The sequence below is a fragment of the Rhinopithecus bieti genome, unplaced genomic scaffold (assembly GCF_001698545.2).
Source record: "Rhinopithecus bieti isolate Rb0 unplaced genomic scaffold, ASM169854v2 scaffold_27016, whole genome shotgun sequence".
Taxonomy (NCBI): Eukaryota; Metazoa; Chordata; class Mammalia; order Primates; family Cercopithecidae; genus Rhinopithecus; species Rhinopithecus bieti.
Window position 1 is genome coordinate 1,224,997 of NW_016812222.1, and position 26,927 is coordinate 1,251,923.

The 26,927-nt window shown below is 45.9% G+C and overlaps 1 protein-coding gene across 1 annotated transcript; it reads left to right on the forward strand.

Annotated features, from left to right (window-relative positions):
* The first annotated feature begins 987 nt into the window (after positions 1-987).
* On the forward strand, positions 988-26,719 carry TBC1D20 (TBC1 domain family member 20). Its single transcript, XM_017895743.1, has 9 exons — positions 988-1,063; positions 1,180-1,568; positions 15,176-15,361; positions 18,113-18,193; positions 20,901-21,087; positions 21,256-21,357; positions 22,550-22,691; positions 23,635-23,822; positions 24,088-26,719. Exons 2-9 carry the CDS (start codon positions 1,499-1,501, stop codon positions 24,341-24,343), a joined length of 1,212 nt encoding a protein of 403 aa, XP_017751232.1. The 5' UTR covers positions 988-1,063; positions 1,180-1,498; the 3' UTR covers positions 24,344-26,719.
* The last annotated feature ends 208 nt before the right edge of the window (positions 26,720-26,927 follow it).

Consider the following 26,927-nt stretch of genomic DNA (forward strand, 5'->3'; position numbering starts at 1 on the left):
GTTTGAGACCAGCCTGGGCAACATAGCGAGATTCCCCACCCCCTCTATAAAAACTAAAAAAATTAGCCAGGCATGGTAGTCTTAGCTACTCAGGAGGCTGCAACAGGATGATAGCTTGAGCCCAGGAGCTTGAGGCTGCAGTGAGCTATGATCACTATTGCACTCCAGCCTGGGTGACAGAGTGAGACTCTGTCTCAAAAAAAAAAGAGATAATTTTGAGAATTCTAACAGATTATTCTTGTACTAATTACAAATATGTATTTGAATAATAGATTTAGACTTTTGATTTTAAGATGAAATCTCATTTGTATTGACACATTTAAAAGTACTCATGACTCAATATTCTTATAAATTTATTATATTTACAAAATTACACAAGGACTTGAAAGGCTTTGCTAGACAAAACTGTGATACTTATAAAAGAAAATGAATTAAATTTATAAATGCAGTTTCAAATGTTCAAAGATTTTAATTAGCTAAGTTTATTAATGGGACCAAATAAGTGATATAATTTACTAGATTTATGAATAAAACTGTAAAATTTGGCTGTGCGCGGTGGCTGCCTGTAATCCCAGCACTTTGGAAGGCTGAGGCGGGTGGATCACGAGGTCAGGAGTTTCATGGGTTGGAGGTCTCAGGATAATAAAGAACTGTTGTGGTTGGGGGTGGGAGGTGGAAGAGAGTCATCAAGCAACTGTAATTATGAGAACTTCAGCATAAACAGCTAGTACTAGAAATTCGGGAGTCCACAATCACCGTATCAGGGATATAAGTAAAGAAATGGATGTCCAACTGGAAAGAAAGGAATGTCACTGGAGACGAGAAGGAAATCAGACCTGGTAAGCCAGAGAGCTACTTTAGATGAGTGGTCACTATTTTGCACAACGTAAGCGGGGCACTGTTCACATGAACGTCTACGTGAATGGCGCTCCCAGGCCTTGTGCAGTGCATAACCTGCGGACCCGTATGAGATGAACCTGCTAGATCCCCAAGTACCCAAGAACTGATGACAGGAGTTCGTGTGGGGAGATGAGACAGGAGGTAAAAAAAATAAAAATCCTTGGTAAGCAAAAATTGGTCATAATTGTGGAGTATTTACTATATGCTTGGTAATGTTCTAAACACTCTCAATAACCCTGTGAGTTCAATATTTTTATTATCATCTATACTATTTAACAGATAAAAGAAGCAAAGGAAATGACAGCTGGTCTTGAGTACACTCGCTTAAGAGCGCCACACTCTACACCGTAGAGCCTACAGCGCAGAGGAAACTAACTGCTCAGAGCGCTCACTGCGCTCCTTCCGCGGCCAGGCGTAGCGCAGGGTCACGTGCCGGCGCGGGGCGGGGCCAGCGGGGGGCCTTCGCGCCTGCGCGCCGCTGGCCGACCGAGCGGAGCCTGCCGATGCCGAGCGGGCGCTACGTCCCGCGGTCGGAGCCGCGTTTTCTCCCGGCTCCGCCACCAGCCGGGGCTCGGGTGGGGGCCCGGGCCCCCGGGGCATGGCCCTCCGGAGTGCGCAGGGCGACGGCCCCAACTCCAGCCACTGGGACGGCGGCGCGGAGAAGGCAGGTACGGAAGCCGACCAGGGCGCCGGGAGCGGCCTGCGAGGGCGGCCCAGGGGGCAGTGGCAGCTGGTGGCGGAGGCGGTGCCGGAGGGGCGCGGGCTGGCGACCCGGGGCTGCGGCGGGGTTCCGGGCGGCGGGAGAGGAAGAGGCGGAGGGCCCGGGGCACGTCTGATGGGGAGAGGGCCTGGAACTGGGGGGCTCGGGCGGGTGCCGAGCTGACCCGAGGGAGCCTGGCGGCAGAGTAGCGTCCCCAGGCAGAAGAGCGGGCGGGAGCTCCGAGCCCCGGCTTTCTTCCGTCTGGAGAGGACCGGGACTCCCCGAGCGTGGGCAGGCCCACCCTGTCCCAGGCTTCCGCCACGTCCGCAGACTCACGGAGCCGCCTCCCCGAGGGAAAGCAGCTCTCCCGAACTTCATTCACTGTCGCCGGCTTGATTGACGCGCTGTCCGCGTACCGCCGATTTAATTACCATACAATTCTCCCTTTAAGGTGCACAGTTCAGTGATTCTTAGCACAGTCACAAAGTTGTGCAGCCATCGCAGCTGTCTGATTCCGAAATGAAACCCTTACCCATTAGCAGGCACTCCCCATTCTCCAGTATTCACGAAGCCTGGCAACCACGAATCGACTTTCTGTCTTCTGCCACCTATTTTAATGTTGTTTAGTTGTGTAAAAGCGACCTGGCGCTACGGCTCGCGCCTGTAATCCCAGCGCTTTGAGAGGCCGTGGTTGGAGGATCGATTGAGGCCAGGATTTCGAGGTCAGGCTGGGAAACATAGCGAGGTCTCATCTCTACAAAAAGTTTTTTTTAAAAAGCCGGATGTGGAGGCTCGAGCCTGTGATCCCAACGACTCAGGAGGCTGAGGCGGGAGGATCGCTTGAACCCAGGACTTGGAGGCTACTCTATGATTTGCGCCACTGCACTCCAGCCTGGGTGACAGATGGAGACCCTATCTCAATAATGAGTAAATTATTGTATACAAAGCGATTCTATTTTTATACTCTTAGTTTGGACCATTTCTGTGAACTCATGTTTTTGTTGCACATTATGTTCTCAAATGTTTTTCAATAAATACATGACAGTTAAAATTATGCCGTGAACCAAGTTAAATAATCTTTTTTCCTTGAGGAAGACTAAGGTGACTTTCCCCATTTCCAGTCCTCTGATGGATGGTACCCATAACAGAGCCAAACACGTTATTCAGCCCACGTATTTTGAGGAAGCTGCTGGTTTTCATATTTTATTTTATATTTTATTTGGGCTCATTTTCTGTTTTTTCTCTTTTTCTCATGTTCTGATACTGAATGGAAGTGGAGCTCTGAACCCTTTGGCACCGTAACCCTTTCATTACTGGTGTTTGTGTGATGTCTGTCCTTATGGCATAATAGTCAATGCCCTAGGCAGCATGGGTCTCGTGACCTGTTGGCAGTGCAGCTGTGTGTCTGTTGCAAGACTTTACCGCCTCTAGTTTCCTTGATTTTGCTTCTCTGGATGAATGGGACAAATTTAAAATGAGGTTTTTTGTTTTGTTACTGTTTTGTTTTTTAATCATATCAGAGTATTGTTGGCAAAGTTCCTAGTGCTATCCGTCTTTTGTAGCATTTATGATCAGATTGGTTTACTCACTAGACTGTTTTTTTCCATTATAGGGGTGAAACATTCTTAAGTCTTTATAACCTGCTTTATGTTCCAGGTAGTTAACAGAATCTTTGCTAATTTGGATACTGTTTTGTAGAAACTACTAGTTAAGACCTCCAAAAACAGAGGCTACTTTGTTTTATTTTGTGTTTAATAGGACTCTTACCCAGACTGAAATAAGGTTTTCCTCTCCTGCTGTGGTCTTCTGGTAGAGACATGGAGTTAAAGCATTTTTTTTTTTTTTTTTTTGAGAGATGGGATCTTGCTCTGTCACCTGGGCTGGAGTGCAGTGTCACAGTCAAAGCTCACTGTCACCTCCCAACTCCTGGACTTAAGTGATCCTCCCACCTCAGCCTCCTGAGTAGCTGGGACTACAGGCATGAATTTTTAAGTTAATTTCCAATGTCAATGTCAGGAGTTGTGGGCGGGTGTAGGGGGATGTCTGTCTCCCTCCCTCCACACAATACGTCCCCAACCCTCCATTGTTTTAAGACTATCCATTGCTTAATGTGAGCTTAACTTCAATTTAAAGACTGTAAAGCTTTTATGATAATGCAAGCTTAAACCAAATAATCAGTATGGAATTTTGTACTCTCACACGAGATTCCATTATATAAATTAGTTGATCCAAGTTAATATTTGTTTTGGTGATATGAAAAAAATACATGAAAAAACTTGTAGAGGAGGCATGGATAGTGGTCATCTTTAGTTGTTATTTAGTGCTCTAATCCAGGTGACTTTGGACATGCCTATTACTCTGAGGAGGCAGAAATCTTTACCTGGATTCTGTAGCCAGAGTTGGGAGAAATTTAAGACAGTAGTGGGTTGTGTCATCTTTATCTGAACCATTAAGAACAACAGTTCAGGCCGGGCGCGGTGGCTCACGCCTGTAATCCCAGCACTTTGGGAGGCCGAGGCGGGCAGATCATGAGGTCAGGAGATCGAGACCATCCTCCTGGCTAACACGGTGAAACCTTGTCTCTACTAAAAATACAAGAAATTAGCCGGTGTGGTGTTGCGCGCCTGTAGTCCCAGCTACTCTGAGGCTGAGGCAGGAGAATGGTGTGAGCCCAGGAGGCGGAGCTTGCAGTGAGCCAGATCGCGCCACTGCACTCCAGCCTGGGCGGCAAAGCGAGACTCCGTCTCAAAAAAAAGAACAACAGTTCAGTTAAAGTGTCCCATTGTTAAAATTAGCATTTTAGGGAGTTGAGTCTGATCTCCCTCCCTGACTACAAGACCCTGTTGCAGTTGTTTCTATACCTGTTGCTGTGGTACCCCTCAAATGAAGTCTGCTTTGCACTCTTTATCAATAAATAAATAAAAATAAGCATTCTAATGAAGAGTAGGCCAAAGTCATACCTATCTTCCTCTGTCGAATGAATTACTTTTCAGGCATCAGGGATTTATTTATAGCAGTCTTATATTTTGCAGCCAGCTGTAGGACAGTCATTTCGTTCCATCATGGTTATGATAGCCAAGACCTCTACTATAAAGGAATTTGGAAGGTTTCGGCTTTGGAATAATAGTGCAGTCTCTTGTAAATGGGGCAATAAAGAAATTGGAGAAGAAAGGATTGAGGGAGATTAGAATGGCATACATTCTACCTCTAGATGAAATGTGGGCTTTTATTCCAAGCCAGATATGGCATTCTCAAGTCCAGAAATGTGTGTCCTGCTCTAAATCTATAAAGTTTATCTTGAAATACAATACATAATAAGCATTTATTTTAATCTTTTCCTGAACATGCCAAGAATAGCTCTATGGTGTTTCTCTTTCGGAAATAAACAGGATGTCTGTGAATTTGTTTTTCAGTGGAGATGCTGCTAACCTCCCTCCCTGTGTCATCTAGCAGTTGATCTCACTCTGTAATTCATACATCTTTTGCTCACTTGAGTTTTCTGTTTCCTCTTCCCTTTTTATGTCACAATGAAAATCTATACATTTAGTTGGACTAAAGTATTTGTCAGAGTGGCACACGTGGGAGTGCTTTCTCCATTGGCCACTGACATTTAATCACTAGGGTGTGGGGTTGAGGAAGGTGGTGTTGGGGCCTGAAAAAAACAGCAGTCGAAATCCACACTGGGGCAGCATCCTACTCGGGAAACACCGGTAGTTTTACAAATAGGCCAAAGAGTCTGCACATCTGTTTAGAGAGTTCTGCAGTGAGCATCATCTTAATAGTATGGGAAAAATAATGTCATTTACTGCAAGCCAGTTTTTTCCAGAGGAACAATAAACTAAATCACTTATTATATTCTGCATGTATTTGTTGCATTCCCACAGAGTGCCAAAAATTTTGAAATAGTAAGTAAATTTTGAAATGCAGTATTAAAAATAGAATTGGAGGCCAGGTATGGTGGCTCAACGCCTGTAATCCCAGCACTTTGGGAGATGGAGGTGGGTGGATCACTAGAATCCAGGAGTTCAAGATCAGCCTGGGCAACATTTTTTTTCTCTACCAAAAAAAAAATATATATATACACACACACACACACACACACAGTAGCTGGGCCAGATGGAGCCCGTCTGTGGTCCCAGCTACCTGGGAGGCTGAGGCAGGAGGATCACTTGAGCCCAGGAGGTCAAGGCTGCAGTGAGCCACGATCGTGCCACTGTACTCCAGCCTGGGTGACAGAGTAAGACCCTGCCTCCAAAAAAAAAAAAAAAAAAAAAAAAAAATATTGGAACAGAATCTTAAGAGAAATGAGTTATGGGAGGTATGATTTGAGGATTTGAGTTCAGAATTAAGTGACATTCTGGCAAATGGTTTGTCAAAACCTCATGGAAATTCAGTTGACTGCATAGTGTTTTTCCCCCCAAGATACAAGATTTCCTTTCCCCCAGATTGCCAAATAACATTTAGAAAGAGAGGTGAGGTGGATGTATGTCTAAACAAACTGAAGAAAAATTATCATACTCTTAGCAAATAGGTTAACAAGATTTCTGAATGTCAGCTTCCCTCAAGCAGTATTCAGTATTGCCGCTCAAGTGCTGTCAATTTGTGATGTGTGGAAAGTGCAGGGGTACTCCCAAGTTAAAAAAAATTAAATATGTTAGATTTTTTTCTCTTTGTTGGAAATTAAATTCTTCTCAGGTTTTGCCTCCACCAATGTTATATAAAAAGTCTTCTCTGTTTCCTGTGTGTTTTTGACCCCTCTTGAAAACATATAGCCTGGTCTTCCAAAGGATGGCCCTCAGGCCCAAAGTAAAATCCCTCCCTGTGTTCCTCCTGAGTGCAGGATAAACCCAGACTCCTTTGCGGGATGAATCCAGCCCAGCCTCTTACTGCGGTGCTACCTGCTTCCGTTCTCTCCCTTTACCTGGCACTTCAGCGTCTTAGAACTCTTTGTTTCCTGGACATGGTGTTTCTTTCATGTGACAAGGTCTTTGCATATAACTATTTTCTTCTGCCTGGGGTAGTTTTCCCTTAACACACTCTTCCCTTTGGCAAAATTTTCTTTAAGAAGGTACCAGAGCCCAGTGTGGTGGCTCACATCTGTAATCCTAGCACTTTGGGAGGTTGAGGCAGGAGGATTGCTTGAGCCTAGGAGTTCAAGATCAGTGAGACCCCACCTCTATAAAAAAAATTTTTAAAATTAGGCATGGTGGCACAGAAGTCTGAGGTGGGAGGATCGCTCGAGCCCTAGAGGTTGAGGCTGCAATGAGCTGTGATTATGCCACTGTACTCCAGCCAGGGCAACAGAGTGAGACCCTGTCTAAATAAATAAATAAAAATTAAAAAGAAGGGCCAGATGCGGTGGCTCACACCTGTAATCCTAACACTTTGGGAGGTCGAGGTGGGTGGATTACCTGAGGTTGGGAGTTTGAGACCAACCTGACCAACATGGAGAAACCCCATCTCTACCAAAAATACAAAATTAGCCAGGTGTGGTGGCGCATGCCTGTAATCCCAGCTACTCGGGAGGCTGAGGCAGGAGAATCGCTTGAACCTGGGATGCGGAGGTTGCAGTGAGCCGAGATCGCGCCACTGCACTCCAGCCTGGGCAACAAGAGTGAAACTCCATCTCAAAAAAAAAAAAAAAAAAAAAAATTGAAGAGAAGGATCCAGAATATGTTCTTGGTGAAGCCTTTCCTGACTGCTTTAGAAGTAGTCATTCTTGGCCGGGCACGGTAGCTCACTCCTGTAATCCCAGCACTTTGGGAGGCCGAGGCAGGCGGATCCCCTGAGGTCAGGATTTCGAGACCAGCCTGACCAACATGACAAAACCCTGTCTCTACTAAAAGTACAAAAAATTAGCCAGGCATGGTGGTGAATGCCTGTAATCCCAGCTACTCTGGAGGCCGAGGCAGGAAAATTGCTCGGACCCAGGAGGCGGAGGTTGCGGTGAACCGAGATTTGTGCCACTGCACTCCAGCCTGGGCAACAAGAGCGTAACTCCATCTCAAAAAAAAAAAACAAAGAAATAGTCATTCTTTCCTCTGGATTTTCATAATCCCTCAGATTCTATTATATATAATAATTGTTTGTGTCCCTGCTGTAAGCCCTTCAAGGGCTGGGAGGGAGTAGTTCATCTTTTTTATACCCAGTACAGTGCTTACTTAGTACAAGTAGACACTCATTAAGTGACAGACTGAAGAATGCCTGGACAAATGGGCAGGCGGATGAATGGGTGGAAGGAGACACCTGAGTCAAGAGCTTGACACATCTCATGAACAATTGACTAGGTGCTATGCTGACAGAAGAAACTGGAGATTTTTGTTTGTTTTTGAGACAGAGCCTTACTCCGTCACCCAGGCTGGAGTGCAGTGGCACAATCATGCCTCACTACAACCCGCCTCTGCCTCTTAAGCAGCTGGAATTACAGGTGCACGCTGTCACACCCAGCTATTTTTTGTAGAGACAAGGTTTTGCCATGTTGCGCAGGCTGGTTGCTCTCCAAATACTGGGGTCAAGCAATCCGACTACCTTGGCTTCCTAAAGTGCTGGGATTATAGGCATGAGCCCCGTCTCAACTAAAAACCATGCCGGCAGTGCTTTTTATTTTATTTTATTTTTATTTCTATTTTATTTATTTATTTTTTTGAGACAGAGTTTTGCTCTTGTTGCCGAGGCTGGAGTGCAATGGCACGATCTCAGCTCATTGTAACCTCCACCTCCTGGGTTCAAGCGATTCTCCTGCCTCAGCCTCCCAAGTAACTGGGATTACAGGCACCCGCCACTACACCTGGCTAATTTTGTATTTTTAGTAGAGACAGGGTTTTGCCATGTTGATCAGGCTGGTCTCGGAACACCTGACCTCAGGTGATCTGCCTGCCTCGACCTCCCAAAGTGCTAGGATTACGGGCATGAGCCACCAGCCTATTTTATTTTATTTTTTATTTATTTATTTTATGAGACAGAGTCTCACTCTGTTGCCCAGTCTGGAGTAGAGTGGCGCGATCGCGGCACACTGTAACCTCTGCCTCCCGGATTCAAGCGATTCTCCTGCCTCAGCCTCCTGAGTAGCTGGGACTATAAGCGTGCACCACCACACTTGGCTAATTTTTATATTTTTAGTAGAGACAGAGTTTCAACATGTTGGTCAGGCTGATCTGGATCTCCAGACCTCAGGTAATCTGCCCACCTCGGCCTCCCAAAGTACTGGGATTACAGGCGTGCCCAGAAGGGGTTTTATTTTTAATGATTTCTAGGTACGGTAACCATTTAATTTGGCATCCAAACTGGGACATATTTGAAAGTACAGGGAGCAAAAAGGGTTTGCTGTGAACAATTTGCCAGTACTCTAGGTATAAACCAGGAAGATCTCAGACAAATGAGAACAAATGGTCACCCGACTAGGTTACCAGGAAACAGCAGTGAAGCCAGGAGGGCAGATTTACCGAGGTGAAAAGTCACTTGTATTATCTTTCTGTCTGCACCTCCAATTGCACATGACTCCAAACCAGTTAGTGCCTCTGTTTATGTGGTTTTTATGTTTCAGGTCTCATAGGTAGCTCACCTGTGACTTACTAGTACCAACTTTAATTTATGTTAATAATGGGCTGGATGTGATGGCTCATGTCTATAATCTCAGCACTTTGGGAGGCTGAGGCAGGCAGATCACTTGAGGTCAGGAGTTTAAGACCAGCCTGGCATGGTGAAACCCCATCTCTACTAAAACACAAAAAAATTAGCCAGGCGTGGTGGCAGCATGCGCCTACAATCCTGGCTACCTGGGAGGCTGAGGCCCGATAATCATTTGAACCCGAGAGACAGAGGTTCCAGTGAGCCAAGATTGCTCCACTGCACTCCAGCCTGGGATACAAAGCAAGACTCTGTTGCAAAAAAAATAAATTAATTAAAATAAAATAATAATAATAATGTACAGCTTTGTCATGGAAACAGTTTGTAGACTATAGTCTCAGACTAGAACATTGCTAGGGAAGCTGCTTAGTGTCCCTTCTAAAATCTAATGTACCTTCTGATGTTAGTCCTTTCTAAAATCTACCCTGCCTTCTGGTGATATCTTCCACTTCACATGAACTCTGGTGCCTTGCGTCTAATATATACTACATAAATGTTTTTGCATTAGTCTATTTACTGTCAAATGGAAGGGCCGTATCTCCGGGCCCTTCTTCTGTACCCTTCATCCCAGGCCCTGAATGTCCTTCCTTTCCTTTATGTGTATACATATTTAGTTTTATTGTACCAAGGCAACTCGTACTTTTTTTTCCCCCTTTTTTCTTATATAAGCAGGTGAATCCATGTTCTTTTTGCCTTTTTTTTTTGAGACAGAGTTTTGCTCTTGTCACCCATGCTGGAGTACAGTGGCATGATCTCGGCTCACTGCATTCCCCACCTCCCAGGTTTAAGCGATTCTCTTGCCTCAGCCTCCTGAGTAGCTGAGATTACAGGTGACTGCCACCATGCCCAGCTAATTTTTTTTTTTTGAGACAGAGTCTCGCTCTGTGCCCCAGGCTGGAGTGCAGTGGTGCAATCTTGGCTCACTGCAAGCTCCGCCTCCCAGGTTCACTCTGTTCTCCTGCCTCAGCCTCCCGAATAGCTGGGACTACAGGCGCCCGCCACCACGCCTGGCTAATTTTTTTGTATTTTTCTAGTAAAGATGAGGTTTCACCATGATAGCCAGGATGGTCTTGATCTCCTGACCTCATGATCCGCCCGCCTCGGCCTCCCAAAGTGCTGGGATTACAGGTGTGAGCCACTGCGCCTGGCCTAATTTTTGTATTTTTAATAGAGATGGTGTTTCACCATGTTGGCCAGGCTGGTCTCAAATCTCCTGACCTCAGTGATCCACCTGCCTCGGCCTCCTGAAGTGCTGGGATAGGCTGGGTGTGGTGGTTCACGCCTGTAATCCCAGTACTTTGGGAGGCTGAGACTTACAGGTCACCAAGTCAGAAGTTCGAGACTAGCCTGACCAACATGGTGAAACCCTGTCTCTACTAAAAATACAAAAAAGAAAAGAAAAAATTAGCCAGGCATGGTGGCGCACGCCTGTAATCCCAGCTACTCAGGAGGCTGAGGCAGTAGAATCACTTGAACCTGGGAGGTGGAGGTTGCAGTAAGCCGAGATTGTGTCTCTGCACTCCAGCCTGGGTGACAGGGCGAGACTCTGTCTCAAAAAAAAAAAAGGGGCTGGGGGTAGGATTATAGGCATGAGCCACAGTCCCTGGCTGCTTTTGGTTTTTTTGTTTGTTTGTTTGAGACAGAGTTTTGCTCTTGTTGCCTAGGCTAGAGTGCAGTGGCATATGTCATCGTCTGGGCTCACTGCAACCTCTGCCTCCCAGGTTCAAGCAATTCTCCTGTCTCAGTCTCCCGAGTAGCTGGGATTACAAGCATGTGCCACCATGCCCAGATAATTTTTTGTACTTCTAGTAGAGATGGGGTTTCTCCATGTTGTTCAGGCTGGCCTCCAACTGCCGACCTCAGGTGATCTGCCCGCCTCGGCCTCCCACGGTGCTAGGATTACAGGCGTGAGCCACTGCGCCTGGCCTGTTGTTGTTGTTGTTGTTTTGAAATGGAGTTTTGCTCTTGTTGCCCAGGCTGGAGTGCAATGGTGGGTTCTGCGATCTCAGCTCACTGCAACCTCTGTCCTCTGGGTTCAAGCAATTCTCCTACTTCAGCCTCCTGAGTAGCTGGGATTACCGGCCTGCGCCACCATGCCCGGCTAATTTTGTATTTTTAGTAGGGGTGGGGTCTCTCCGTGTTGGTCAGGCTGGTCTCGAACTCCTGATCTCAGGTGATCTGTCCGCCTCGGCCTCCCAAAGTGCTGGGATTACAGGCGTGAGCCACCGTGCCCGGCCTTGTTTTTGTTTTTAGAGACAGGTCACCAGGATACCTTCCTCCTTTTCCTGCCAAGCCCATTCTGCTGGAGTGGAAAAGTCCAGTGCCTTGATAATAGGGTCTTGCTCTGTCACCTAGGCTGAAGTGCAGCAGTGCTATCATAGCTCATTGCGGCCTTATGCTCCTGGGCTCAAGTGATCCTCTCGCCCCAGCCTCCTAAGTAGCTGGGACCACCATGCCTGGCTAACTTTTCGTACTTTTTGTAGAGACAGGGTCTCACTTTGTTGCCCAGGCTGTTCTCGATCTTGTGGGCTCAAGTGATTCTCACACTGCGGCCCTCCACAGCACTGGGATTACAGGCGTGAGCCATTGTACCTGGCTCCCTTAACTCATACACTTTTGTTTGTTTGTTTGTTTTTGAGATGGATCTCACTATGCTTCCCAGGCTGGAGCACAGTGGTGCGATCTTGGCTCACTCTAACCTCCGCCACCGGGGTTCAAGCAATTCTCCTGCCTCAGCCTCCTGAGTAGCTGGGATTACAGGCATGCGCCACCAGGCCAGGCTAATTTTTGTATTTTGATTAGAGATGGGGTTTTCACCATGTTGGTCAGGCTGGTCTCGAACGCCTGATTTCGTGATCCACCTGCCTCGGCCTCCCAAAGTGCTGGGATTACAGGTGTGAGCCACTGCACCTGGCCTTTTGCTCCTACACTTTTAACATGTAAAACTGAGCATCATCTTTCCAGTGAAACAAAAATAAAATTTAAAAATGAACAGGAACAAAATTACAATACAGAATTCAATTCCAAGTAAGATCCTACAGGTTATGCTGATTCTCCTAATCAAGTGGTGAGGCTTGAACCATCATTAAGAGAGAATTTATTGATTTACTGATTTATTTAAACTATATACATATGGTTGAGGCTGCAGTGAGCCATGATTGTGCCACTGCAGTCCATCTTGGGTGACTGAGCAAGATCCTGGTCTCAAGGCGTTGGACTTTTCCACTCCAGCAGAATAGGCTTTGCAGGAAAAGGAAGAAGGTATCCAGAAGCAATGGGAGACAAAAGTGAAGAAAAGGCAGATGTGATGGGTGCTGCTTTGGATTTAACTTAAGAGACCAAAGATAGGTGGGTCTGAAGCCGAGAGAATGTATTGATTGATTGATTGATTGAGACAAAGTCTTTCTCTGACGCTCAGGCTGAAGTGAAGTGACGCTATCTCGGCTCACTATAACCTCCACCTTGCGGGTTCAAGTGATTCTCCTGCCTCAGCCTCCGACTAGTTGGGACCACAGGCACCCGCCACCATGCCTGGCTATTTTTTTGTATTTTTAAAGTAGAGACAGGGTTTCACCATGTTGGCCAGGCTGGTCTCAAACTCCTGACCTCAGGCGATCTGCCTGCCTTGGCCCCGCAAAGTGCTGGGGTTACAGACGTGAACCACTGTCCCCGGCCGAGAATTTATTTTAAAAAGGTTGTCTTGCACTGCAAGGATGTCCGTTAAACATCACAGTTAAGCATGTCAAGAGAGTTTTGCTCCCCTTCCTTTTTAAGGTACAGTTCTCAGGTTAGCTTGGCCCTGACCACTGTAGTGTCTGAGCTCTTGGTCATTATTGTCTGCACGCGCCTTTTTTGACAATTATAGTCTACTGCCTTGTGACATTTGGTGTTGTCTTGTGTAATGTTTCTTGTGTTTTTGACATATTTTCTCAATGGTACCGACAACCAGAAAGAACCGAAATACAGGCATCATCCATTTAAACTTCAGCAAGTCGTCCCTAAAAGCAGACATTCTGTATGCAAACTCTCAGAGCCTTTTACTCCTTTATCCCCCCTGATCTTAGCCAAAAGGACAAAAAGCAATACTCTGTTATTTCACATAGAAAAATATGATAGAAATATGATAGAAAAAAATTGTGAAAACCACAAATTCCCAACCAATTTCCTTAAAAAGTTATTTGTTTATTTATTTATTTATGTATTTATTTATTTATTTGAAGGCTAGTCAAGTAAAGCAGTGAGAGTGGAAAAGGAACAAAGAAATCTGATTGTGATGAATGAGTTGTAAACAGCACCACATGGGGGACCAGCCCTAAAAAGCAGTTTAAACATGGCAAAATGCCTATGAATAACAGACTATCGCATAAGGATGTAAGATGCTTAAAACATTACTTATTACGGTTTTTAAGAAACAGTTCCTTTGTATGCAGTGTCACAGCCTCTCACCCCACCAGCCACACTGGAAACCCAAGTACCCTTTGACACTTTGGTTTTGAAAACATCTCCGTGTTGGCCAGGCGTGGTGGCTCACGCCTGTAATCTCAGCACTTTGGGAGCCTGAGGCAGGTGGATCACTTGAGGTAAGGAGTTTGAGACCACCCTGGCCAACATGGTGAAACCCCGTCAAAAAAAAAAAAAAAAATTAGCTGAGCGTGGTGGTGCATGCCTGTAATCCCAGCTACTCGGGAGGCTGAGGCAGGAAAATCACTTGAACCTGGGACGGGGAGGTTGCAATGAGCTGAGATTGCACCACTACACTCCAGCCTGGGCGACAGAGTAAGACACCATCTCAAAAAAAAAAAAATCTCTATGTGATTCTAATGTTTTTACCAGTTGTAGTAATGTGTAACAGGAGACCTTTTCATGTGGTTTTGTTTTCAATGTAATACTGAGTTTTGGTGACATGCATTTTTCCTATCTAAACAACAGGAAAAAATTGTTACAGTAAGAGATGTATATGCTCTGTGAAGTTTGGGAATTAAGAATGAACAGACATTCTTTTATGAAAACATTGACACTAACTGCTAGGTATGCCTGAATTTACTGAACATTTACTGTAATTATAATTCCTTGCTTGTTACACAGTATATGTCCTTAGTGCTTTGCATATTACGTACTAATTAAATATCTGTAGGTTGATTTGTAAAATACGTGTTGTTTCAGAGTGAGGAGAGGAACTAAATTTTAGTAAGTGTCTACTGTGTACCATGGTAACTATCCTGACAAGAGGGTGTCAGTCCAGAGGCCCAGAGCAGGGAAGTCATCTGCCCAAGATTATGGATCAGATAAGTGGCAGACCCAGGATGTGAACCAAGATCTGTCTGATTTTAACACATCTTTTTTTTTTACTTATCTTTTTTTTTGAGACAGAGTCTCACTCTGTCTCAGGCTGGAGTGGAATGGCACGATCTCGGCTCACTGCAACCTCCGCCTCCCAGGTTTAAGTGATTCTTCTGCCTTAGCCTCCTGAGCCACCACCATGCCCAGCTAATTTTTGTATTTTTAGTAGAGACGGGGGTTCACCATATTGACCAGGCTGGTCTCAAACTCCTGACCTTGTGATCCGCCTGCCTCGGCCTCCCAAAGTTCTGGGATTACAGGCGTGAGCCACCGCACCCAGCCGACACTGTCTCTTAAAAACAACAACTAATAATTATTTCCAGTCTGTGTCTATGATTTTTGGTTCAGACCTATAAAAGAGACTCTCTTTTTAAAAATTGGCGATTTAAAATCTGTTTTATAATGGGCTCTCCAAGCCTCCCCCATGAGGCCCAGTAGACTGGGCCTGAAATGATAGTGCATGTGGCTATGAGACTTTATGCCAGCAGGCAGTCTTAGAGCTCAGAGGAGATACTACCTGTACCTCGCATCAAAAAGGAGATTGAGTCCTAGGCAGAAAACGTGCACGTGCTGAATGGACGCCTAATTCTTCCCTATCCTTGTTTTCAGACTTTAACGCCAAAAGGAAAAAGAAAGTGGCAGAGATACACCAGGCTCTGAACAGTGATCCCACTGATGTGGCTGCCCTTAGACGCATGGCTATCAGTGAAGGAGGGCTCCTGACTGATGAGATCAGACGAAAAGTGTGGCCCAAGCTCCTCAATGTCAATGCCAATGACCCACCTCCTATATCAGGTAAGGGGAGTCGGGGAGGCTGTGAGGGGAGCGTATCTAGGAGACAGGGAGAAAAGAAGTCCAGGATCTTTAATTTTTATGGTCCTTTCAAACCAAGGGTATATGAATAAATCTAGAGTATTTTGGGAAATGCTTGGGCCCACTCTGAAAATAAGGCCAAACCGGTAAGTAGAATTTAATTCAAAAGTGGGATGAGTTCTTTTTTTATTTGTTTTATTTTACTTATTTATTTATTTTAAGACGGAATCTCGCTCTGTTGCCCAGGCTGGAGTGCAATGGCACAATCTCAGCTTACTGCAACCTCTGCCCGCTGGGTTCAAGCAATTCTCCTGCCTCAGCCTTCCTAGTAGCTGGGATTACAGATGTGCGCTACCACCCCTGGCTAATTTTTGTATTTTAGGTAGAAACGGGGTTTTGCCATGTTGATCAGGCTCGAATTCCTGACCTCAAGTGATTCGCCTGCCTCGGCCTCCCAAAGTGCGGGGATTACAGGAGTGAGCTACCATGCCCAGCCAAGTTCTTTTTTTATTAGGGATTAAAATATTGCCTAGGCAAGTGAGTTTATTAAAAATGCGTATGCTTTATTCTACATACTTGCTTGGCAAGTGTCTTTTAAAAATGCATATTTTGGGCTGGGCGCCGTGGCTTATGCCTGTAATCCCAGCACTTTGGGAGGCCAAGGCGGGTGGATCTTGAGGTCAGAAGTTCAAGACCAGCCTGGTCAAGATGGTGAAACCCCGTCTCTACTAAAAAAAAAAAAAAAAAAATTAGCCAGGTATGATGGTGGGTGCCTGTAATCCCAGCTACTCGGGAGGCTGAGCCAGAGAATTGCTTGACTTGAACCCAGGAGGTGGAGGTTGCAGCAAGCTAAGATTGCGCCACTGCCCTCCAGCCTGGGTGACAGAGCGAGACTCCGTCTCAAAAAAAAAAAAATGTGTATTTTGTGGCTGGGCAAGGTGGCTCACACCTGTAATTCCAGCACTGTTGGAGGCTGAGGCAGGAGGATCACTTGAGACTGGAAATTTGAAGCCAGCATGGGCAACATTGCAAAACCCTGTCTACAAAAAGTTAAAAGTTAGCCAGACATGGTGGTGTACCGCTGTAGTCTTAGTTGCTTGGGAGGCTGAGGCAGGATTATTTGAGCCCAGGAGTTTGAGGCCAGCCTGGGCAACATGGCAAGATCCCATCTCTAAAAGTAAAGTAAAATTAAACACAAAAACACCCTCTTTTGTCCAGGCACAGTGGCTCACGCCTGTAATTGTAGCATTTTGGGAGGCTGAGGCAAGTGAATCACTTGAGATTAGGAGTTTGAGACCAGCCTGGCCAACATGGTGAAACCCCATCTCTAGTAAAAATACAAAAATTAGCTGGGTGTGTTGGCGCATGCCTGTAATTCCAGCTGCTAGGGAAGCTGAGGCAGGCGAATCGCTTGAACCCGGGAGGTGGAAGTTGCAATGAGCCGAGATTGTGCCAGTGTACTCCAGCCTGGGCGACAGAGGGAGACACTCTCAAAAAAAAAACACCCTCTTTTTATTTGGAAATACTGAGATCCTTTGGAGTTGTATAATCCTGTAATTCTGTGAAAAGAGTTACCTAACTAATATGCAAGGCCTATGTAGTAAAAAGAGTTCCTTGGAATGCAGTTGAAAACAGTAAAGTCCTGCAGAACAGTGAATCCACCCTGCTGGTCATTCACTCAGCTCACCTTGTAGCTTTCCTGCCATCATGGCAAAATGCCAAGTGCTGAGGATTCTTTCATTCAGTTGGCAAATATTAGTTGTGCTATGATTGTGTGCCAGGTACTGGAGATGATTGAAACAGGACTTCTGCCACCAAAAAGTTCACAGTGTCATGATGTCACCCAGTAGGTGTCGAGTTGCCACTTGTTACTATCCTTGGAATTGGCTGCTTCAGAGCGGTCAGCTTTTTGTTGGAAGGCTAAGGCAGTGCCATATTCACACCCTGAATCCTGAGATGATGTTCTTCTACCAGGTTCCAAACTTCCCTCATCTTCTTATACCATGAAGCCTGCATGTGAGGAAGTGTTGCCCAGCCTTACTAGCTTTTGATTTGGGTTGCGAGGGAAATGTACGCTTATTATACAGCACTTGGTTTGTTTGGGGAAAATGTACACTTGTTATATATATAACAGCTAGAGACTGCCTCCTTACTTTCACACTGTATTGGACTTACCAGCTGAACACAAGGACTGTCTCGTCTTTGCAACATCTTAGTTTTAGAATTGCTGGGTCAAGAGATGTTAGGTGGTTCTTTGTGTGAGTCTCAGTATACCTTTCTAAACAGCTTAGTGCTCCCACAATTTTATAGGTGTTAGGGTTTTTTTCAGTCATGTATTGTTCCCACATTCATGATTTTATTTGATCCTTGGAAGGGAATATCCTCATTTTGTAGCTGTGGACTTTGAAATTCAGAGAGGTTCCCAGTGATGCATAGTGGCCTTCTGCACGAGGCGCCTGTTCTCCTTACATCTTTGTTCTCCTTCTCACCCCATTGTATTACCTCCTGGGAAGTCTGTGCTCCCTTCTCTTAGGGTCATTGTGACTTGCAGGAAATATTATGTTTGGAACTAAACTAGGGATTCCCTGCCAAATGTTGTATCTTGAGTCATATCCTGCTCTTTGGGAGAAAGCTGACATGTGTCCTCTAGGCCTTTTGCGTCATCCTAGAATGTTTTGCTTCTGGTCTGGCTTCTCAGACATTCCTGCAGTAACGTTCCTTTTCCCTCAATAGGGAAGAACCTACGGCAGATGAGCAAGGACTACCAACAAGTGTTGCTGGACGTCCGGCGGTCGTTGCGGCGGTTTCCTCCTGGTGAGAAGCTCTCGCGGTCCTGCCACATTTGGAAAGACTGTATCTGTCCCAGGTCATACCATGTGACCTAGTATGCTGGACCCTGCCTCCTCAGGGACCTTCAGAACTCTCCTTTTGCTGAGTCATCCTTTTGTTGCCTGGTCACTTTCAGACCCCCACTGTGAAAGCCTGAACCAAAAATAATTTCTCCTGGCCTAGAGGTGGTGAATGAGAGAAGAGGTTTTGTTTTTCCTTGAAGCCACGAAAAGGAGTTAATAAGAATTGTTAGAGCTATCAGTCTGGTGTTTAAGAGCAGATTGGTGTGGAATTGGGCACCAACAAGAATGATTAATATCTTAATTAGGTTTAAAAATAATGGTATCTTGTGCATACATATTTAAGATTCCTTAGAGGGAAGAGAGGCCATTCCCTGTTTGTGTAAGAGTATATTCCTTAATTTGTTCAGCAGCGATAGATAAAAAATAAATAAACACAAAGAAAACAAAAAAAAGAATATATTCCTAAAATTACCTCTTCATTTCCGGAAGAAAGAAAAGAAGGACCATTGTCTCAGTTTTCACAGTGAAGGGAACTGGGCAACAAACGCCACATGGATGACCTATTTTTCTTCCTCTGGCATCTCCACCTTAGGTTGTGAAGAAAGAATTGCTAAAGGGAACAGAAGCCTCTGAGCTCACTGCCTCCCTCTTCTGGACTGTGCTGTGGCCTGGCTTTTGTTGTTGAAGTGGCTTCTTTCCTGCTGGCATTCCTGCTTCCTGGACAGACTTTTGCAATCCCCAGGTAGCAGTAGTCTGCCAGCGTGGTTTTGATAAAAGCACATGCCCACAGTCCATTCCCTTTTCGTAGCCTGCTGGTTTGGATGAGATCACACAGGACAGATGCCTCCCCCCCCCCTTTTTTTTTTTAAAGACAGAGTTTCACTCTTGTTGCCCTGGAGTGAAATGTGGCTGGAGTGCAGTGGCACTGTCTCAGCTCACTATAACCTCCGCCTCCCGGGTTCAAGCAGTTCTCCTGCATCAGCCTCCCAAGTAGCTGGGATAACAGGTGCCCACCACCTCGCCCAGCTAATTTTGTGTGTGTGTATGTTTTTAATAGAGAGGGGGTTTCACCATGTTGGCCAGTCTGGTCTCGAACTCCTGACCTTAGGTGATCCACATACCTCGGCCTCCCACAGTGCTGGGATTAGAGGCGAGAGCCACTGTGCCTGGCCCCCATTTTTTCCTAGGTAGCCTGTTTTCCCTCTGAACCCTGTATTCCTCTTCCATTGATGTAGTATCTATGATACTCTTTCTGTAGGCTGAACTTACCATGTGGCTTCATATTCTTTTTCCATTCATGGTCTTCTGGGCTTGACTCACTGCTCTTCTGCTGAAAATTCACACAGGGTTTAATTTTTACTCTCACTCCTTTCACTGCTTCACCTATCAGCAGCCCTGGGTTTGCTTCATTTCCTTATTTATCTTTTATGGTATGCTTTCTATTTGAGAAGGGGTGGGGTAAATATAGGCAAGAGGTGAGCTTTGCTCTTACCTGCAATCCTTTGTCCAGTTTAGTTTGGGCCCTTACATTAGCTGCTTTCTCTGAGTATGTGTTTGTAACTAAAAGCTAATGGTGTAGGGAAGCTGTGCATGTGCCATTCTTCTAACGTGGCTCATGAGGCCAAGGCTTGGCATTTTTACTGCTGGCAGGACTAGCTCCGGACTCTGAAAGAACTCCCAAGACAGGCTTCCCTGTTTCCAGCTATAATACATCTTTGGATCAAGAGCATCGGTTTTTCCCATAACGTTTGCTTTGGTTTAAAGGGGAACATGCAACTTTAACATTTTTTTATTTTATATAATTTCATACTTACTGAAAAGTTGTAAAAATAGGACAAAGAATTCCCCAGATACTTTTTACCCAGATTTTCTTTTGTTTTCACATTTTACTACATTTGCTTTTTTAGCTGCTTTCTCTCTTTCCTTCACTTTACACATAGACATACACTTTTTCTCTGAACTATTTAAGTTGCAAACATGACACCTTTTAACCCCTAAATGTTTCAGGATATATTTCCTAAATATAAGGCTCTCATATTCACAGTACACTGAGCAACATCAGTAACAACACTGAAAAATAGTTAACTAATCCACAGATTTTACTCACATTTCACCATTTCTTCGAGTCATGTGCTTCACTGGAAAAGGAAATAAAGATTTATGCGTTTCTCATGCTGTCATTATATCTCTTTAGCCATTTTTAATCTGGAACAGTTCCTTTGTACTGTATGAGAGGCCAGTTATTTTTGTGAAATTTCTCTTACTTTGGGTGTATTGGATATTTCTTCATCATGAGATGTAGGTCTGTGTGCTGTTGATAGGAATCCTGCAGACGTGATGCTGAGCTCTGTCAGTGCATCACATCGGGAGGCAGAGGCTTCTGCGGCTCCCATAGTTGAAATACTGCAGTTAAATACTGTGTCCCAGCAGTATGAACTGCAGCGACTTGGTTAAGGTGGTGTCTGCAGCTTCCGCCACTGGAGAGCTAGCGGCTGCCTTTTCCTGTATGCCAGGTGGTATCAACAGTGGATCCTGATATGCGTTGCCAAATTATTTGTAATTCATTTTCCTTTTTTCTCTGAAAATCCATTGCTGGCCTTCTTCGACCTCCTTGTTAACTAGGCTGCTTGGTATGTTCAAAGGCATCTCCTCTCTGTTCCTGTCCCCAGGCATGCCAGAAGAACAGAGAGAAGGGCTCCAGGAAGAACTGATTGACATCATCCTCCTCATCTTGGAGCGCAACCCTCAGCTGCACTACTACCAGGGCTACCATGACATTGTGGTCACATTTCTGCTGGTGGTAGGCGAGAGGCTGGCAACATCCCTGGTAGAAAAATTATCTACCCACCACCTCAGGTACCAGTACAGAAGAACATGAGAGGACAGGCATCACTCCTCAGCCGTCCTGGGGATAACTCATTGGCCCATTTTCTGGTCAACTTTTTTTAGGAGTTTGAGCCCTTGCCACCTCTAGCCCTGATCTAAGTGTTTGGTGACCAGGCTTATTGAATTGTCTCCTTCCAGGGATTTTATGGATCCAACAATGGACAACACCAAGCATATATTAAACTATCTGATGCCCATCATTGACCAGGTGAATCCAGAGCTCCATGACTTCATGCAGAGGTACATGTGTGTCCGCATTTGTGTGTGCATGCATACACACACCCACACCCTTCCTCACAAGCCGAGCGCAGGCTCCTCATTGTCTTGGGGGGATTTGTTAAGTTCTCCCAAGTTGTTCCAGTCACCAGCAATCTGGATAATTCTGTTCTTGGAGCAGTTTTTGGGGACTGTGCTCTTTGGGGGACATATCCCATCCCTTGAGTTTACATCTAGTGGGGAGAGGTGGATAAGGTATGTATGCCGAGGTAGATGTTGAGATGATTGCCACAAGAGAAACACGAAGTCCTGTGGGATCCAGCGGCGAGAAGGAGAAGGCCGACAATGGGTTGTTTTATTTCTCAAGTACCAAAGAGAAGAACTGGTTTTTTGCAAATCCCATGTGATGTTTTGTTTCTTCTCTGTTTAGTTGGAAATGTGTTCTTGGCCAATGCCTCTTTTTAAAAAAAATTTTAAAAGGTAATGGCTATGCCTTTTTTTCTTTGAGATGGAGTATTTGCTCGTTGCCCAGGCTGGAGTATAATGGCGTGATCTCAGTTCACCGCAACCTCTACCTTCCAGGTTCAAGCGATTCTCCTGCCCCAGTCTCCCAAGTAGCTGGGATTACAGGCATGTGCCACCACACCAGGCTAATTTTGTTTTTTTAATAGAGATGGGGTTTCTCCATGTTGGTCAGGCTGATCTCGAACTCCCAATCTCAGGTGATTTATCGCCCACTTCGGCCTCCCAAAATGCTGAGATTATAGGCGTGAGTCACCACGCCTGGCAGCTACATCTTAAGATATTTCATTTGTCTCATGTTGATTGAAAAATTAATGCGGTCATGTTTTCAGGCCTGGAAATATGTACCTGTGCCCCCCACAAGGGTAAGACTTACTCAGAAGGAGAATCATGGCGTAGTTCTCTGAAAACAACTGCTTCTCGTTCCTGTAGTTGACATTTGTTGGCCATTAGGAGAGCACCCAGTGAGATAAAGCAGCCAGGACCCTGTTGGGGTGTTAGTGTCATGGTACACCTTAAAGACTTTGTATTAAGTATTTTCTGAGGAGAAGATGCTGAATTCCTTGGTAGCTGAATTTTCCAGAAATTCTATTCCTTAATGCTTCCTTCTCACCAGCACTGAGGACAAAGAAGGCCCAGAGAGAGGGAAGGGATGGCCCACAGGATCTGACACCTGGCTTTCCTTTGTTTTTAGTGCTGAGGTGGGGACCATCTTTGCCCTCAGCTGGCTCATCACCTGGTTTGGGCATGTCCTGTCTGACTTCAGGCACGTCGTGCGGTTATATGACTTCTTCCTGGCCTGCCACCCACTGATGCCCATTTACTTTGCAGCCGTGGTAGGTACAGGCCACGAGCCAGCAACTAGGTTCACCATCACCCATCCCACTGTGGTCATTTTCCCTGAAGGGAAACCTGGGGATTATGGAAAGATGCAAAAGACAGCACTTTTGAGGCTGGTGTGCCTGGACACCATTCTATGCAATATTAATGGGGGTGTCACAAAAAAAATAGTAAGTTGTGAAATGCTGGGTAAACAAAATCAGATTTTTTTGCTGCATGGCTCTTCTGAACCTTTAAAACGCTAATCTGCATTGTGAAGTGTCAGGGTTCCTATTGACATTGCCTGGAACATATATTCAGCTGATGAACACAATTGGGGAAGTAGTAGTACAAGCTGCCAACTCCAGATTTAAGAAAAGAAGAGATCTGCTGCCATGATAGACAAGGAAGTGGCTTGTGGTGGAGGGTGGGGGCTCCAGTTAGTAGAAGGGCCTGAGGGATGGGGTGGAGATGGGAGTTCAGGGAAGTCTTTCAGTGGCCACTGGTCCCTTGAGCATCTGGGTTTGTGGACCAAAAGTCAGAAGGAAGATGCTTAAAGGGAGCAAGACTGTTCTTTCTACTGTTTTGAACCATGTCTTCTATGCTGGAGCTCCAGGAAACTCCCAGTAATTCTTCTCCTTTCTTCTAAAAGAATCTCCTTCATTTCTTTCAAGACTTAAAGGGACACCTGAGCAGCCCAGTGTGCCTGAAGGACTTAGATTGTAACTGGTCAGCCTTTCATGTCACGTGGTGGGAGTTCGGAGGAAGGGCCAGACAGTAGGAGTAGCACTGAGAGTATATATGTTATTACTTCCTTGATGGATACAAGAGTTTGCTGAACATTTGGGCTGAGTCCTGTCTGTAACCAGTTTAAATTCATCTCCAAGGATAATGGAATGCAGGCAGCCCAGGCCCCGTGTGTCTGGCCTCTGACCGCAAGGCTTTACTACCTCCCCGCAGATTGTGTTGTATCGCGAGCAGGAAGTCCTGGACTGTGACTGTGACATGGCCTCGGTCCACCACCTGTTGTCCCAGATCCCTCAGGACTTGCCCTATGAGACACTGATCAGCAGAGCAGGGGACCTTTTTGTTCAGTTTCCCCCATCTGAACTTGCCCGGGAGGCCGCCGCCCAACAGCAAGCCGAGAGGTGAGCAAGGCTGGGACACTGGTTGAGTGGGGGTGGCTGTAAACGAGCAGAAGTGAGGGAAGGTTTGTGTCTGGTGGGACAGGATTGGGGCATGTTTCCAGAGATTGAGCTTAGGCCAGTGGAATCCCCACTGTAGACGTATGGGTCTTTATCAAGAAGAGCTTTCCCAGCCATGAAAGGCTCTGCCCGCAGCCTATGTGGTGTAGTTTTTCTTTTCTCCTCTTCTTTCATACCACTTCCTTCCTTCTGCCTCTTTCCCCTGCAGGACGGCAGCCTCTACCTTCAAAGACTTTGAGCTGGCATCAGCCCAGCAGAGGCCTGATATGGTGCTGCGGCAGCGGTTTCGGGGACTTCTGCGGCCTGAAGATCGAACAAAAGATGTCCTGACCAAACCAAGGACCAACCGCTTTGTGAAATTGGCAGTGATGGGGCTGACGGTGGCACTTGGAGCGGCCGCACTGGCTGTGGTGAAAAGTGCCCTGGAGTGGGCCCCTAAGTTTCAGCTGCAGCTGTTTCCTTGAAAGCCAGAGAAGACCTTCCTCTTACATCACATTAAGGTCTCACCCTTCCATGGAAGGATTGGGAGGGGTGGAATTTCCTTTATTAAAAGGGTTTCTGTCTAGAGTTTTCTATTCCTGCCACCCTGCCCTGCCTGTTCGTGTTTGCCTTTACTTCAGAGGCCAATAGGAGAGCCTACCTGACACAGAGGGCACTCGGGGGCCTGGCACAGAATCTTATGCCCCTCCCAGTGGGCCTTTGGATGGGCTCTCTGCCACCTCCCCTGGTGTTGGAGGAAGTGGGTTTCTGAAGCTTCCAGCTGCCTTTGCAACCTGCTGGGCCTGGGCTGCCCTAGTTACCCCGTAGAAAGTGAGCTGGAACCTGGGATGCCCTCTTCACTGCTCCTGGTCTGCCCGCATCCGATGAACACAGGAGGAGGGGGCTGCTGCTGAAGGAGTCAGGCTTGGGATTGAGAACAAGAGGCCAAAGGACTCGTCTGGGAGCATGATCGGCCCATCTTACTAGCAGCTCCATCAGCTGGTCAGAAATCAGAGACAGACGGGAACTAGGTTACTCGTTAAATCCTACCTATCTTCCGCCTAGAGATTGAATGGGCATTTCCAGTCAAGTGGGAAGGAATGCTCATTTTTAGGGCCTAGACCTAGACTAGTTTTGCCTGCCTTTTTTTTTTTCCTCCCTGTTTTCTTCTACAAGCCACAAAACATTGCTTATAAAAGTACTTTTGTTACTATTTTTAGAATATATACACCCCATATGTAAATTACCCTCACTTTTAAAGTAATAATAGTTCCTTCACAGAAAAAAAAAATAGTTCTCATCAGAAGGATGAGCTTCTAAGATCCTGAATTTTACTTTCTACTTGATTGTTTAACATTTCACTTTAGACAGAGTTGCTCTTTGCAAACAGCTTTCCACTTCCAAAGTGCCACTTTCTGACCAGTTTTTCTTCCTGTTTTCCTCAAATCATCCTACTCCCACATAGGCGCCCATTCACTACCTTGGCGTCGTTTTTTGGGTCTGATTTGTCTCATCAACTGGTCTCTCCCACCTGGTTGGAAATGTCATTGGAAACTTGCTGGCACCCAGAAAGGGACAAATGGAGCCTGAAGAGCTTGGCAGGAGCCTGGAACAGCCAACTTCCCTGCCCAAGCTTCTCCAAAGACTCTCCAGGCCTTAGGGAACAAGAGGCATCACTCAGTCCTTCCGGAACAGCTTCCCTCTAAGCAAAGCCAGGTTTGTTTTAGATTAACTCTGGCCTGAAAAAAAAAAGTGCCTTTTGCTGCTTTAAAGAATTGGGGTATATGGTATGAAGCAGCCATGTACTTGTATTTTCCTGGTCTTTCCTGGGCACTGATCTCTCTTGGCAGGTGTTTTCTTAAAGTGAACACACCAAAAGCACCGCACCCCACCATATCCAGACCCCCCGTCCTCCTTGCATGCCTATTGTGTGCAGGGTGGAGGGTGTCCCACATGCCAGGCAGCTGGGAGCCCTGTCCACTGAGTTACACTAAGCACTTTATTTTTATTTATTTTATTATTATTTTCTTTTTTCTGAGATGGAGTCTCTGTTGCCCAGGCTGTAGTGCAGTGGTGCAATCTCGGCTCACTGCACCCTCTGCCTCCCAGGTTCAAGCAGTTCTCCCTGCCTCGGCCTTCTGAGTAGCTGGGACTACAGGCACCTGCTACCATGCCTGGCTAATTTTGTATTTTAGTAGAGATGGGGTTTCACCACATTGGCCAGGCTGGTCTCGAACTCCTGACCTCAGGTGATATACCCGTCTCGTTCTCCCAAAGTGCTGGGATTACAGGCGTGAGCCACCATGCCCGGCCACTACGCACTTTAAAACCAAAAAAAGCTCAAAGTGATGGATCATTGTCCATGGCAGGAGCCCCACCTTGGGGTGAGCCTAATGTAGATGGATTAATTTAGAAAGTGGTGTATTCATCAGAGCAAAGGAAATTATTCCAGAGGTGATGATGCGCCAGATATTCCCAGTGCTCTCCCACAGCAGGCTGGCCCTCTTGTCATCATTTCAGTGGGCGGCAGCAGCTGCCCCTCCTTCCACAAGCACTCAAACCTGTTTGTAAATACTGAAGGAATTGATGGGGTTGAGGAAAAGAGGTTCATGTGACCAGGGTCCCAAGGCCACAGCTTTTCAGATCCTAGGAAGCAAGTGGCATTTGCTTGAGTTGTGGCCTCGGAAGGAGAATGTTTATCTATTTCATAACTTTGCTGACACCAGGATTCTCCCTGTCATTGAGAAGAAAGCATTATCTAATTACCTTCAGGTGGTTTACTTATTCTGTAAAGAATATGTGTAAATATTTTGTACAGAGCCCTGTATCAAATAAACAGCCATATGTGGTTACTAATCACCTCTTCTGTCATTCTGTCCTTGCCCACCACTCACTGGGAATGGTCTCTGATCTGGATGCTCCCCACCTTCCATGTCAGGCCCAGAACTGTGTCGTGGCCTGTGGACTCGTGGTAGGCTTTGACTGGCTAGGAGACCTTGGGCAATACCTACAGTCCTGCTGTTTCTATTTCATCTGCAAGAAGTATGACCCACACACTCCAGCTGCTGC

Excerpts from the sequence above, each read along its gene's own strand:
- TBC1D20 (XM_017895743.1), top strand. The coding sequence starts at position 1,499 with ATGGCCCTCCGGAGTGCGCAGGGCGACGGCCCCAACTCCAGCCACTGG. Across the intron at positions 18,194-20,900 it reads GTTGCGGCGGTTTCCTCCTG|GCATGCCAGAAGAACAGAGA; the intron begins GTGAGAAGCTCT and ends TCCTGTCCCCAG. Across the intron at positions 22,692-23,634 it reads CCATTTACTTTGCAGCCGTG|ATTGTGTTGTATCGCGAGCA; the intron begins GTAGGTACAGGC and ends ACCTCCCCGCAG.